Source organism: Microchirus variegatus (genome assembly GCF_963457635.1).
Source record: "Microchirus variegatus genome assembly, chromosome: 9".
NCBI classification, from domain to species: Eukaryota; Metazoa; Chordata; class Actinopteri; order Pleuronectiformes; family Soleidae; genus Microchirus; species Microchirus variegatus.
Window position 1 is genome coordinate 13,404,744 of NC_139810.1, and position 14,841 is coordinate 13,419,584.

Below are 14,841 nucleotides of genomic sequence, written 5' to 3' on the forward strand. Positions count from 1 at the left end.
GGGCCTGCTAACCCACTTTAGTGGAGGGTCCTCTTTTCCACTCATTGTTCCACCACAGTCCTCATCTGCATTTCTCTAAATCCACTCCACATGACACTTTCCACACAAAATTAGTGAAGAGAAATAAACAGTAGAAACTCTTACAAATAATACACTCTATTAGAAAGCCCCTGATCATTTTCCACACCTCCTCAGTAACATTTCCTGAACATTTTAACTAATAGTGGCAGGTTAAAATGACTATAGTTTATTCTTTGTGTCTTTGTACTGTATATCTACAGTATGTCCATGTGTGTGTGTGTGTGTGTGTGTGTGTGTGTGTGTGTGCGTTTGTATGTGTATAAACTGTATGTGTTCATGTGAGTTAAAAGATGAAGAGGGGGGTGTTTGCTTTCAAGTGGCACACCAGGCTTCAGAGACTTCACTGGCTGAGAGCGTTAACGAGAGGAAAACACACACGCGCACACACGCACTCTGCTGTGAGGTAGCAGATTAGGTCCCAGTGGGGGCGAATGACACCGATTCAGCAGCTAGTAGATGTGTACTCTGTATACAGCCACACATACACACGCACGAGGACCTGGCTTGACAACAGAGGCGTTTGTTCAAAGGTCTGACCTCAACAGAGAAAATGGACTGTGTGGCCAGCGTAAAGTGCTGGGACAAGCTGCAGAAGCTGGTGTACTCACAGCAACTGGCTTTGTGACCAGCAACACAGATGGGAGTCTTGAGATGGTGGTGTCTGGTATAATGAAGCATTTGACGAGCAATCAACAAATTAGTCTTTGCACTAAACTGCTGGGAGCCATTAGGATTTTTGTTTTTCAAATTTTAATACAGTGTTTGTACTAACTGAGCTTGTAAGCTTTCTCTGAAAAGCCCATTTTTTTATTTCCCTACTTTGGCCAAAAATAACTATTAATCCCTTTCTATGTGTCAACTAATGTTATTGACTGAAAAATATTAACTTTTTATCAAAAATAAAACACCTGCCAGACAGAGTTGTCTCACTCTGATAAGATGTAATGTGCGTTTCCCTTTCTCAACATAGCCAGTAAATATGTTTGGCTTTTTTATGACTGGAATGTTCCTATCAAATGTCTGAGCAGAGAAATCACTTTTGTCCAGTTTTGTCCAGATATTACTCAGCAGCTTCAAAGGTGTCAAGTCTATAAAACCTGCAGTGAAACATTTGATTAAGTGAGGAGGTTTGTGTCTGCTTTCAAAGTTTCGTCAGAAGCTTTTCTACTCTTGACAAGAACATTCTCAGAAAAGCACCCAATTTGCAGATTTTCATAGAATATTATGTCAACTGTGGTCACAGGTGGACAGTACTTGGACACTTGCAAGCATTTGAATGAGCTTAAATCAGTACATGTACAGTAAGCATTGTAACAATTACAATGTTGTTATCGAGAATATAAAATTATGAAAAAGATTTCTTGGTGATGCAGTATTACTTTAAGCATTCATTTGGATTTGTGTCTCAGGTTAGCTGATAGATTATATTAATTTTACTTGATGACTAACCTCCTTGTAGCTGTGTTTTGATCACCACCAAACCACCAACACCAACATACATGTGTGCTTGTCAGATTTATTTTAGCTGAAAACAGTGCTGTCAGTGAAAGTGACAACCGAAACAAAGACCTGAAAGGTGTGTGGTGCTGGGAAAACCGCAGAGAATGTGAGAACTGCTTGTGGATTCATGTAACAGTGACATCTTTTCATTGCACATGCAATGGTTTGCAGACACAAACAGAAATGGAGTTAGCAAATAAAGATCCGACAGCATTCAGGTGAGGGATGGTGTCTGGGTCTAGGATGATCCTACTTGTTCACTATGAATTTTCCAGCTATATTCTCATATGGGTTTCCCAAAAAAACGCCCATATGACATTTCCCAAAAAATTGACCAGTACTTTGGCGGAAAAAAGTTTTGCATTCAGACCATTACTGAATGCAAATAATAATGTAATCATTGCTTAAGCCCATAATTCTAATTAGTTTAAAAGAGGAAATCATTGCAATTTCTTTTTCTTTTTCTTTAAACACATGCCTTGTTAGAGGTTTGCTCATTATTAACTCATATTAGCCACTGTTAGCTATTGGCTAACTGTGTTGCAGTTAAGGTGCACTGTATTCAATACACTAGCTGCTCTTGCAGTACTTACAGCACTCTCTATGCTGCGGGCTGTCTCTCCAAACAACTCCGACTTGGGGTCATCCATCTCCGGGGTGTAGAAAATCTCCTGGCCCTCCACCCGGTCCAGGTGTAGGAAACCACTGAACCTCATGGTGGCTGGAAGGGAAGGAGACAAGGAAACAGGATGTGATACTGAGACACAACAGCTCAAACCTCTTTCTGACTGCTCTCTCTTCCCACTGCCTTCACAAAGTGCTGGTTTTGGGTTAGTGATGGATTGTGTGTGCGTTTGACATAGTGAGAAGGTTGTGAGTGCGTTGCTGTGTGGGAGTTTAAAACAGGGTGGGGTTTGGCTCTTATAGGTGCCGGAGGGGAGGGTGTGGAGATGAAAGAGATGGACAGTGGGATATGAGAGGACGAAATAAACAAAAAAAGAGGCAAAAGGTAATGTGGGGAAAATGGGCCAGTTTTACCAGACCGAGACGTGTCCCAAAAGCTGGCCAAGGCATGGCGGGCTGGGCAAAAAGACAACAAGTTAGACAGACACACAAGAACATGAAGAAGAAACAGCACGCACACACACAAACACTTAAGAAGAAAACAGCCCACAGCCACTCTCAAAAGTGCTTTCTTCAGCAAAGAGAATGCCTCCCTGTACAACCTTGGGGGTTATGTTGTTCAACATCTATCAACTCTCTATACAGTTTCCACATACTGCTGCCAGAGAGGGGATGACTTGAAATAAAGCTGAAAGAGGAGTGGATTTGTGCGTACATGTGCGCGCGCATAAGCGTGTGTGTGAAGTGAAGAACAGAGGAGCATGCGAGGCACTGACGCCGGACTTTCACGCTGCTCGTAATCAGCAGAACAAATTGCCCAAATCAATCATGGCTGCCCCTGCCTGAGCAACACCAGGGAGAAAGGGAAGAGCACTTGTATGATTATCGTGAAAGATAACTGTAATTGTCTCCGTAATGCCACCAGACCACTGACTGACACAGCCTGGTTAAAATTGCATGAAAAGGACAGGAGTAGCTGTAGACACACACCCCTTGTTTCCTCCGTCCCCTGTGTCTTTACTTTCACGGGCTGCACACATCGATTCAGATGTGATGGCAGCCATAAAATAAAGGCAAACAGATGAGGTCTGGCTGATAAGATGAAGGGTGAAAAAAGAAAGAGAGAGGCCAGAGAGAGAGCGGGAGCTCTGACTTTTAATCTGCAAAGAAGACAAACATCAGAGAGAGGGTGATTTTCTAGCCCACTGCCGTGACGGACATAAGCGGAGTAAGAAAGAGTGATAAAAGTAGGAACAGAGCTATTTGACTATCAGATTCTGGTGAACTGGAACACATAATGGATTTGTTAAGACTTCCCTTAGCATGTCATTAACGTTACATGCGCATTTGCAGGCCATTAGTTTTGATGTCATATTTATTGTATAACCCTGTTTAAATATTACATGTGGAAGGCCTTTATTGATTTCCCAGAGGAAGATGTGTCAACATCCAACTTTCTCAGTCCCAATTAAAATGATGCTCTAAAATGCACTTTTAGAACTTGGGTGGATCATTTAAATGTCTGGTGAGTAAAAATTGATGACATCTAATGGTGAGACTGCAGTTTGTGATAAATTGAGGACTCTTCTGATCAGCCCTACTATGTTTGCTTAGTAAACTTCTTAAATGTACACTCTGGCTGGTTTATCTGTTTGGTCTGCCGTAGAAACATGGCTTAGCAGGACAGTGGCTTCCATAGAGCATACAAGGCTTATTCTTAGCCTAAGAAAACCTCATTATTTTGCTTTAAAGAGATTAAACACTTATATACGCAAACTTATAATTCAATATTGAATTCAATTATAGTTAATAAACTCTAAATATTACACACTGGATGAAGACCTGGCATACTTGACAAAGTATTTCAACAGGTTCTAAAAGTGTTTTATATATATCTTTGTGTTGTTGGAGCATGCAAAGTAAAATCAACCATTAACCACTTCACTGTCTGTTTCACATCTACATATAAAAAAAGACTGAAACAATGAACAATTAGCTGTGTTCGTTTGGGGACAACTGGGTGTATGTCAACAAACTGGATGGCAGATGGATACACAATCATGAAGGACGTGTCATTTCACGTCTAATGAGTGGAGGATTGGCTAAGCCCTTCTTAAGAGAAAAAAGATCCGGTGTATTGATCTGCCTTTCGCGCTGCCTGCTTTTATTGGTAACACTTGAGCTGAATGAAGTATTGATCGCTGGTGTGCCGTCATTGCTTGCTGAGATAAATATTTACAGGCTTTAGGGATTTGTTACAACTGTTGACTTACAGCTATTGCTATCTGGATTTGGGTCCAAATGCCATCAAATCCAACCTAAACAGATGCGGCGCTCCATGTTTTCACCTCTGTTTACTCTAAATTCTGTGAAAGAAATAAATGTCAGAGGGCTGTGAAAGGCCAGAGGTGGCCTCATATCTCCAGCTAATGCTGTGGACAGTGTGGCACTGAATGTGCTGGTTTAATGGGAGGCTATGGAATGTTCATGCCAGAAATGAAAGTCTGCACACCCAGAGCAGATTCCAACAGAAGGATGGCGGGCAGGCGAGATAGAGAAGCCTTTTATCTCTATGAACAGTGTCTGGCACAAGGCACTGATTGGTACACCAGTGCTTGCCGGCCGCTAGAAGTCTCAAGACTCGCTTTCCTCTCAACTCTAAAGAGAAATGAACTGATGCAAGACTGGATTGAGACTGACTGGGTTGAGCGAGAGTTAAGACTGAGATATAGCTCAAGAGGGAGATTGCAAACAGTGGAACTGACTGATAATGAAAATGGCTTAGAAAAAAGGGGTGGGAGATTAAAAGGAAAGAAAACAAGGTACAGTAAGGTGGAAAAAGCAGGGACAGAAAACCAGATGATTCTTTGTACTTCAAAAACACATGGATCCTAACATAATGGTAAGTGTTAGGGTTGAATTAATCGAAATCGTAATACAGCTTACTGCAATCTTCAATCGCAGAAGACGCTATATTTGTTCAAGCCAAAATGTATGTCAAAATATAATTTTAGATGAATTATTATTACCTATATCTTATGATGAAGAGAACATCTTAATGAGAATAATTATGTAAAAAAATCGCCATTCCCCCTGATATCACAATCGCATTTCCTATCAAAATAATCACAACTAGATATATATTCAAAATCCTTCAACCCTAGTAAGTGTTTGAAGACGGTTGGGGAGGCAACATTTAGGCCATAAATAACTCATGAGACAATTTGATCCGCAAGTCCACTCATACATCTTATGTTGATGTAAAAGACAAGAAAGTGAAGTGAAAAGAAAGGTCAATCTTAGACATCATTAAAGATGCAGCTAAACTAGATGAGTTGCAAGGACAAATGTGTTTGGATTAAGTTAGTGCTCTCTGGCTGAGACAGAGGGCCCAACAAACGGCTGTTACAAGATCACGACCTAACAAACTGCTATAAAGGCAAGAGTTAGTGGTGAGTGCGCTGATAGCTAAGACACCGAAAACCTCATTGACCTTTTTAATGCGTGCTTTGTTGCCGCAGTGCAGCTGCAAGCGACAGACAAAGTGAAATTGTCCCTAAGTGTCAGTTTGTCTCCAATAATCATTTTAGAGAGGATTACTTATGTGGACCATGACTAAAAAAAAAGGAGCAAGGCTAGAAATGTATGCGTTTTCTCCGCACTGGTACAACGGATAATAACATCATCACATGCATGTGATCACTGCCAAGATTGATGTGAGGGAGGATTTGCTGCCTTTGTAAGCCATGATGGCTCTCTCAAAGGTAAAGATAGGATAGAGCAAGGTGAAACTGTCTGAATGTATCATCATCATCAACATCATCACAACCATCTACATTTGCAGCAAAGAGAAAAAGACAAGACAAAGACAAGTAGTTCCAGCCACTGGATTAAAAAGGTCAGTGTGAAATATGTGTACAATAACTTCCTACGGGTGACATAGTAAATGGCCCTTGAAAGAAGAAAAGGTTCCCCCTGCCCTGTAATAAACCAAACCTCATTCAAAATTATGGAGAATATCTAGGGGAAAAAATATACTCGGAGTCTGACAGGAAAAGACTAATATCAGAGTCGGAGTGTGAGGTGTTGTCAAATTCATAAACATGGATTAATTATGTCAGACTTAATGTTTCACTGCCTGTGTATTTTGCCAATATGATAATTTAAATATGAGGGAAGTGATTAATGAAAGCAGCACTGCAGAAAAAATATCACCTGTTCAGCTGGGTGTTCAAGGCAGATGGCAAAGTCTTACTATTCCCTTCCCTGTACAGTAATACGATGTAGATTTATATAATATTGTGTTGATTCTCAATTCAGCAACAAACTAAGGTGATAAACTGAAGAGAATTGACAAAGATGAGGAACATCCTGTGCTGTACCACTTAATTAGGACAGTAATGTGCAGATCAGAATAAATAGTCATTGTCATTTCAATATAGTGAGAAAGCCCGGTTAGAAAACTCAATTTAGGATCACATTAATGTTTGTATTAAAACAAACTACAATAAAATCGGCCTCAAAACATGATAAAGCGCAAGAGGAAGCTCAAATTTGTCATTACATACATATATTATATGTATGTAATGACAAATTTGGATATGGATACGCAATGATATTATCATTGCGTATCCATATCATCTCATGACACTAATCCACCAGATTGGACACACAGGAGAAACAGTAAAATCAACCATTAACCAATCAACCATAATCCACTTATGTTTTCACACACACCAATTTGTAAATAAAACCTCTGAATTTAACTTGTCCTTATTACACACCAGTGGTTAACATACACAAGTCGGGTGCAGAAGCAGTGGGCAGTGCTTATCTGCACCCTGGGAGCAATGGGGATTTGGATCCTTGCTCATGTCTACCCAGCCCGGGATTTGTACTGGTGGTTACAAGGATGACCGCTTTCCACTTGGCCATGGGCTGCCCATTAATGAGATAATAGTCCACTAGTCTTTTTAACACAGTTGAAGATACAATGACCTAGATGAACGATAACCTTCAAAGACATGATACAGTTATGGAATGTAAAAATTCAGGTAATACTTACAGGGGCAGTTGGTGCCCTCTGGAGTGTTGGATGGTGTCTTGCCATCCGGACAGCAGCCAAAATCTGTGTTGTCACAGGATGACCTTTCCTCAGCTTTGGGGACAGTAGTGCTTGACACTGTTGGACCTGGGGGGTGATACACAGGAGCTCATAATAATTATTAAAGCTAAGTTAAAGCCAGGTTATATCAGAGGGCAGATTTCACGATTATGTGTGTTGTAACCATTCGGCTACTCCTTCTGAAATGTTGTGTTTCCTAAGTTAAAACCTACAACTTACATTGTTTTTTTTTGTTTTTTTTATTGTGTGGGTCTAAACAAGCTCTTGTTTTTGCAGATGGGCATGTGTTTTCAGTCTGCTGACCAGTGATTGGATGCTAATAGAGGCATTGTCAGGAGTGATTATATAGCATTTGCATGGGGATTGATTTTACACCTGGAACTCATTTTGTCAGGCAGAGAACACATAATAGGCACAGTTGCCAGTCATGTCACACACAGAGCACTTTAAATGAGTTGGGGGGTAGGGTGGAGGTAACTGTTCACTGCTGATTGGGTGGCTGACAGTAGCCTTCAAGGCTTGCCAAGAGGAAAAATATACTGTCCTTTGAGCTACAGTCACTGTATATCTGGCTATCTTGGGACATAAAAGTGGCCGGTGTTTCTCATTGAAGAATGAGAGTGTGTAACGGCAAACCGTCCTCTCTAATAGTGTTGCTGGCAAACGGGGTGTCTTGGTCGAGGCGGTGCAGTTTATGGCTATATAGAGATTAGAAATAATTGCGGAGGCAAACAGCTATAGAGGCTAAACAAGTCGTAAAGACGTCAGAGGCAAGGGACGTTCTGCTCAAGGACTCCCGGTCAAAGGGAGAGGAGAGAGGAGGGAGGAGGGAGGAGGTGGTGGAGGGGGCTCTTTATATGGCATCTGTTAGCGTGTGGTCTGCAGATTCACAAATGCCGGGCTGAAGAGGAGAGTGGTGGTAGAGTTGGGAAGAGGGCCATGCTCCACCAGGAGCCATGAGAGCTGTCAAATAAATACACAAACGCGCGCACACACACACACTAACACTGAAGACCAAAGATAAGTGCAAATTTCATCAGCACATGGATACGCATTCAACCAACCACCTTTGACCTGCTCACATTTATATGCTCAGGCAGTGCTATAGACACTCGGCTTTGGTCAAACTGATTGACATGAAGAGGTGGAGATACACACAAACACACAACTATTCTTTCAGGACACTGCATTGACTTCCATTCATTTTGACAGCCTAAACAAAGCATTATCCCTAACTTAACAATAACCAGTTAATGCCTAATGCCTAATCCTAAACTTAACCTAACCACAATTGAAACCTAAACTTATCCAGCTCCTCAGAAATGAGATTGCACCTCATTAGGACCAGGTTTTGGTCTCCATGAGGACATGGATTTGTTATGTACATAACAAATGCCATGGCCCACCACATACATATGAAATCAAGAATGTGTAAATCTATACTTGCACTGTATTATCCTCTGATCTGCTCATACACTGCACACCATCAGAAAACTTCAGCACACACACTCACAGTATACACGCGGCTACACCACGTCGCCTTAGAAGACAAGCATTATGCTTCTCAAGTCAGTGAGCACTCTGGTCAGTCTCTGACAAGAAGATAAATCTCTGGGAGAGAGAGGGGGAAAGATGAAGAGGATGAGCAGAGGAAGAACACTTTGTGACCATGCTGTTCCATCCATCCTATCCTTCTCGGGCAAGCTGTCAGCCAAGGTGGGTGTAGATGAAAAACAACAACAGAAAAAAACAAACTTGTGATTGAAAAGTCTCAGTCAAACCTTTTTGTCCAAGTACATGTCCAGAAACCGCAGCTGGTGGTTACAGTCAGGAGGGCATGTCGTGATAGATTTGAGACTAGTCATGTGACAAGATACACAGCCTCCATATACACTCACACCTCAATCTCTCAGTCACATCCGTCTGTCAAGTAAGGCTCCAGAGATCCACAGATGCGGGCCAACAGTTGCATCTAGCCTGTCGAGAGTGTATTTTACAGAGCCTGGATTTGTTTTGCTAGCTGTTGAGAGCGAGTGGAATGGAAGAAACGAGCATGGGGAATGTAGCAACCGTGAACCATGCAAATACATTTCTTTGTGTCTGAAATTGAGATATACATCTTATGGGAGATGAAATGACAGATCAGAATGCGTTTACATAGATCTGCCTGCCTGCGTGTGACATTTCTCTCCTGCAGCTGGTACCGTCAAGAGGGAACATGGACACATACACCGACTTTCACTGAACTTTCAATTAACAGCTGATGGCATTGATGTGTTATGATGTTAGCTAAAAAAGAAACTGTTAAAAAAAGCCCCTTCAACAAAAAACACAAAGCATTGTGGGTAATGAAGTGAAAGAGGAAGGATTTACCGACAGGTTCCTCTGCCCCACTGGCCTCTGCTGGAATGCCGCTACCTGCTTCCTCTTCCTCTTCCTCTTCTTCAGGTTGGTCATCTCCACTTGGCTCCCCACTGCCTGAGCCTTCGAAAAAGGTCACTGCGGCGGAGGGGGCAGGGCTAGTGCGCAAGGTGGCGGTGACAGCAGTTGAATGCGGCGGCTGGATGTGGATTGGGCTGTGGTGGGTTGTTCGCACACGGTTGTGGGTAGGAGTGGAAAAGGGGGTGGTGGCCGCGGGTCGCTCGTCGTTCTCAGGTTCGGCCATCCTTGGAGGCGGAATGGCCCACACCATGTTAGGGTGAAAGGGTGCTGGGGTGGTGATGGAAGCGGCAGCGGAGCTGGGGATGGTGGTGAGGGGATTGAGGGTGGGTCGCTCTGCCAGTTCAGAGATGGTTTCTGGTGGAGGGAAGGGCAGGAAGCAAGGAATGATTGAATGACTGAGCAAAGATGGAAATGTTTGATTTTGCGCTATCTAACCTCATTAAAATACAAAGGAACAAATTACAAATTTAGCCAATAAACCATATGAAAGCCACTTGGTAGTTTCATCCTACTGCTGACACCATCTTTACCTCTGTGTTTACTGAACAATAATGGCCTTTTAGATCACTCTGAGGAACAATATTATTATGATATTACATTAAAGAAGAACACACTCCCATTTGTAAACACAAACAAAATTAAAAATATATTTTTGACCTTTTTTTTTTTTGGCAAACCTTAAGAAATGAAAGGATGTCCATATACAGAGTGAGTATGAGGTGTACCCAAAGATGACACAATGCTTTTATAGTAAAATGCAATGAAGTGTTTTTCAGCTTGAGATGAGTTATGATTTCAGACAGGGTTAAAGTACCCTAGTTGGTGTCAATGCACAGTGTTTTGCAGTATGTTTTTGTGTGAGCACATATGGAATGCATTTGTGTATTGCTTGCATGCTGTGCCAATGCCTATGAATTATATATCCATATTCAAATGCTGCCTTCCAGTTGCAAAGCTTTAATCACCAACAGCCAGCGCCTCCGGTGATGAATGATTGATAGAAATGGGGCAAAAAAAAAAAAAAAAACAGCTTTAACTCTGGCTTCAAAGACGGCAGGCTGCTGCTTGCAGAGAGCATGAGCATCCATCAACGCCACCACAAACACTCTGCTGTCAACAGACGCACACAAACACACACACGGCAGAAAAATAGAGGGAGAGAGAAGAGGCTCTCTGCAGAGACCATCATTACCAATGCAAAAAGCTCTGGTGCAAAAGGACAAACTGTCTGCGATAAAAGAACAATAAATAGGACAAAAACTCCAGAGGGGGAAAAGTGAGTTGGCGGAGAGATACTACCTAAGTCCTTCAGATTCAGCTGAGGCACGAAGGCTTGACAACACTCCTCTTATACTTCTTTATGTCCCACGAGTGCATATTTGTCAGCATGGATTAAAACAAACCCTATACTGTAGATTTGCGCTTCATTAGGATTCATCTAACATTATGAGTAGGCTTTAATTACGCTACTATAATCGCAGCGTTGATCTACAATTATTCACCGAGGTGTAAAATGTGATACCTACTGAGACGGCAGAAAGCTTGGGAGACGCGCACGGTGTCAGCTTAAAGCATGGCGGATGTTTGTTGAGGGAGAGATTTGGAGTGGAGTGCATAGAGCAGTGATGTTATCACCTAGAAGGGTGGCATGCATTGCCTTTCCTCATGGATACACCTGTCAGTCAGGCACCAAGCTTAGAATCAGACAGCTTGCTCCTGGGAAATGCCTTGTGTACTTTATGTTTGTGTGCACTTGCAAATGTTGAGTCGTGAGGTCCTATGGCATGGAATAAGTAAAAAAACAAAAACAAACACACATTTGATGTACCACATAAGGACCAGTGGCACTGATGCTTCTCTTAATCAGGTTTAACCGTCCATTTGCATGTGTTCCTGCTTTTTTCCTCCTAGCAAAGCAATGGAAAGCCATGTCATAGGGTGGGAGGACACAAAAATCCCTGACATCTTGGCTTGTCTCTGCTGTGCACTTATTGTTGAAAAGTGCTTATTGAGATTGTTGTAGGTGTCAGCCAAGCTCAGCGAGGAGGAAACAGGACACACAAGACCAGAGCAGACAACAGAACCACAGTGCCAAGAAAAAGGAAATGATAGGAACAAACTGCTGAAAGAAACCGGATTACATCAGCATGAGAAAACAGGTTAACAAAGCAAGGAGTGGAAGACAAACGGAGTGAGGGCTCGAAAAATGGGAAAGAATATCTGAAAAAATTGTGAAAGCAAGAACCCTGACTAACATGCAGGCGGAGGGCTGCTGGGGCCATATGCTGACACTCGTTGCCAATTTGCTGCAAACCTACAGGTGATAGCACCATATGGGAGAGGCAGGTCTTTGCCAACTTGGTGGTCATTTTCCTCCAGATTCTAGAATTTGCTCATTGATCCAGAAACCCTCCCTCTGGTGGTATGGTGCTCTTCCTACTGGATTTCGCAGATACTGCTTCATCTTATGCAGTAAAAATGGAAAGAAGCAAGGAAAAATAACTCCTTGCACTCTGTGGCTGTGCTGCCTTTTAGTTGAGAGACTTCAGAAAGAGCTGAGTAACATCAGTTAGTTGGTAGATCTCCATCACAGGCAGCAGGATTTGAAGGAGCTTTTCTTTCTGGATTGCATTTTTTTCTCAGCTGTGCCCATTAGTGGCAGACTGTGCAGCAGCAGTCACTCTGTGCAGTATTATAAAAACTTGTAAGGGATAAACAATAAAAAAAGATCAATATTCACTCATATTCATTTATATAAGCCCCTGGTATTGCTCTCTTGTCAAACTACATAGCAGCTTGGTGAGCATTGGCATGCCACAGTGCTAAGGCAGGGCGTCTGGAAGCTTTGCATGTAAGCAGTGGGAGGGAGGGCAGGTGGGGCTGCAGAGTGGTGAGGGGTGGAGGCAGAGCAAATGCTAATTCGCACCCAGCCACACGTGAAATGAGCTTGAGATCTAACCCCTGAGCTGGCAGCAGCAGCACAGCCACTACCTGTGGTGCGACCATGTTTGGGATAAAAATTAAAAGATCCTCTGTGGCTGTCGGTGGTCCCGTGTGATTGTCTGTCTGCTCCTCCCTTTAGGGTTTGATAGCGAGAGAGTTGAGATAAGGCATCTTCTTTGCCTTCTCTGAGTAGTAGTATTAGGTTAGGGATTACATATAACCTACATCCCTATTGCCAGGCAACAGAGGAACATGAAACCAGACTGCATTTTAACTCCTTTTGCTGGTAACCTACAGCACTGAATTACTAATTGCCAGATGTTCAGGGACTTATCAAAGCCTTGTTGATCTTCTGCTGAGTATAATTTCAATTTCTTTATTTGGGCACCTGCAATTCAACTTGTACCATATCACCAGTCTTGTCTCCTTTGAATTTGGCAGTAAAGCACACACACGAGATGGATAAAAAGGATCCTTTGCTTTTCGTGACACAGTATTAGGTCACTTGATCTGTGCCTACTGAGCAATGAGGTGAATTAACATTTCTACACCCAAAATTGCTTGACACCTGGCAGTGGCTCATAGCCAGAATCACACAGCTGGCACTCTACTTCCCCACTGCGCTTGCCGGCGGCGTCTCTAGAACCCTGTTGTGACGCAAGCTGGCAGACAGCACAACAACTTCACTGTACATGAAATCCATGGCCTTGGCACATGTCCTAGCGCCTATTACACTGATCCAAACATTGTCCATCGGCATCTGGACCAAAGGGCAGGAGCTGCACCTTTTAATCTGTACATATGCACATACACACGTGGCATTGTGTGCCTGGCAGCATGCAGCTGCAAGATGACTGATGCATTTGCCAGCAGGTGGGTTTGAAGATGAAGCTAAATCCTGACAGAGGTGCAGCAGAGCAAAGAGGAAGTGTCATTGCAAAGCTCAGACTCTAGTCAAACTGCAGAAGCCTTGGATTTAAAATGCTTCAATATCACGCTCTTTGTTATCCCAACATTTCCCCAACTCTGCACATGATATAGCTCCCACCCATCATTTCATGGAAAGATGGCAGGGCTTGTCTTACTGTACTTTGTGTACTCAGTGAAACAAGCTGAAATGTTTTCCGGCTATAAATCAATTGAGATTTATAGAGAAAAGCAAATATTCTCACAGAACTTGAAAGAAAAGGAGGGCAAACATGTCACTTTGATATTATTAACTAATCAGGAATGTGTCATTTGCAATGAAAGACTTAAAGTTGGCTAATCCTTTACAAGAATCACTGCTCATACTTATTTTTGTGCAGGTCATTTTTTGTAGACACACAGTTGAAGCGAAATATGTTTTCCCATCACTGTCCTTACTTTCTGGGAAAGAGACAGAAAGATGAGAAACAGCAGGAGAGGGATAATTTCAGGCTCACAGCACTGCTCATTATTTTGTGAACGGGGCTTGACAACAGTTGGCCATTCGTTCAACGCCTGATGCATGGAGGCAAGGATGGGGCTCACCTGTGCACTGTCCAAAATTTTGCACTGTGATGTCCTTGTCTTGCCTGCAGGCTATGGTCCTCAGATGGCACTGGTCGGCATAGGTCACCCTATCTGAGCCACACACCTGCTCCATGGTGACAGAGATAGAAAGGAGGGCGTTTAGAACACATGTTGCCTTTGGGCCACAGAAACAATGACTTCCTATTCATGCCCTGTTGGAAACTTGTGTATCAAATTACATATTATTTCTTCCCACCTTTGTTTTGTTTCTCTCATCACAGTCAGGTGAGGGGCACTCGCAATGAGCCTGTCCATTAACCTCAATGCAAGAAGCTCCAAAACTGCACACTAACTCTTCACATGAAGTCGGAGCCTCAGGACCTGTGGAAGACATGGGTTCCTGCTGTTACATACTCTATGCAGCTCTACATTCACACAGTTCATGTCAACGGTGGAATATGCAGTGATGTGAAATGTGGAGTTCAATCAAAGGTTAGATTTGCATCCAGATTCATTGTGTCACCATTACAAGACATTTGCTTAGTTTTATTAATCAAGCAATTTTCTGCCTGTATAACAGCCATTAAATGAGTTCTCTCAAACTCTGCAATGCGTGATGAAGTATGAATGTA

General features: G+C 42.6%; 1 protein-coding gene across 1 annotated transcript in view; it reads right to left on the bottom strand.

Moving 5' to 3' along the window:
- The window catches only part of agrn (agrin), a gene marked incomplete at both ends in the record, with an annotated part of 229,475 nt that overhangs the window by 18,158 nt on the left and 196,476 nt on the right, over nt 1-14,841 (bottom strand). Inside the window, 5 exons of the mRNA XM_083895418.1 lie at nt 2,175-2,302; nt 7,271-7,396; nt 9,704-10,126; nt 14,228-14,333; nt 14,466-14,590. Coding sequence (XP_083751544.1) covers nt 2,175-2,302; nt 7,271-7,396; nt 9,704-10,126; nt 14,228-14,333; nt 14,466-14,590 — 908 coding nt within the window. The remainder of the gene's footprint in view (nt 1-2,174; nt 2,303-7,270; nt 7,397-9,703; nt 10,127-14,227; nt 14,334-14,465; nt 14,591-14,841) is intronic.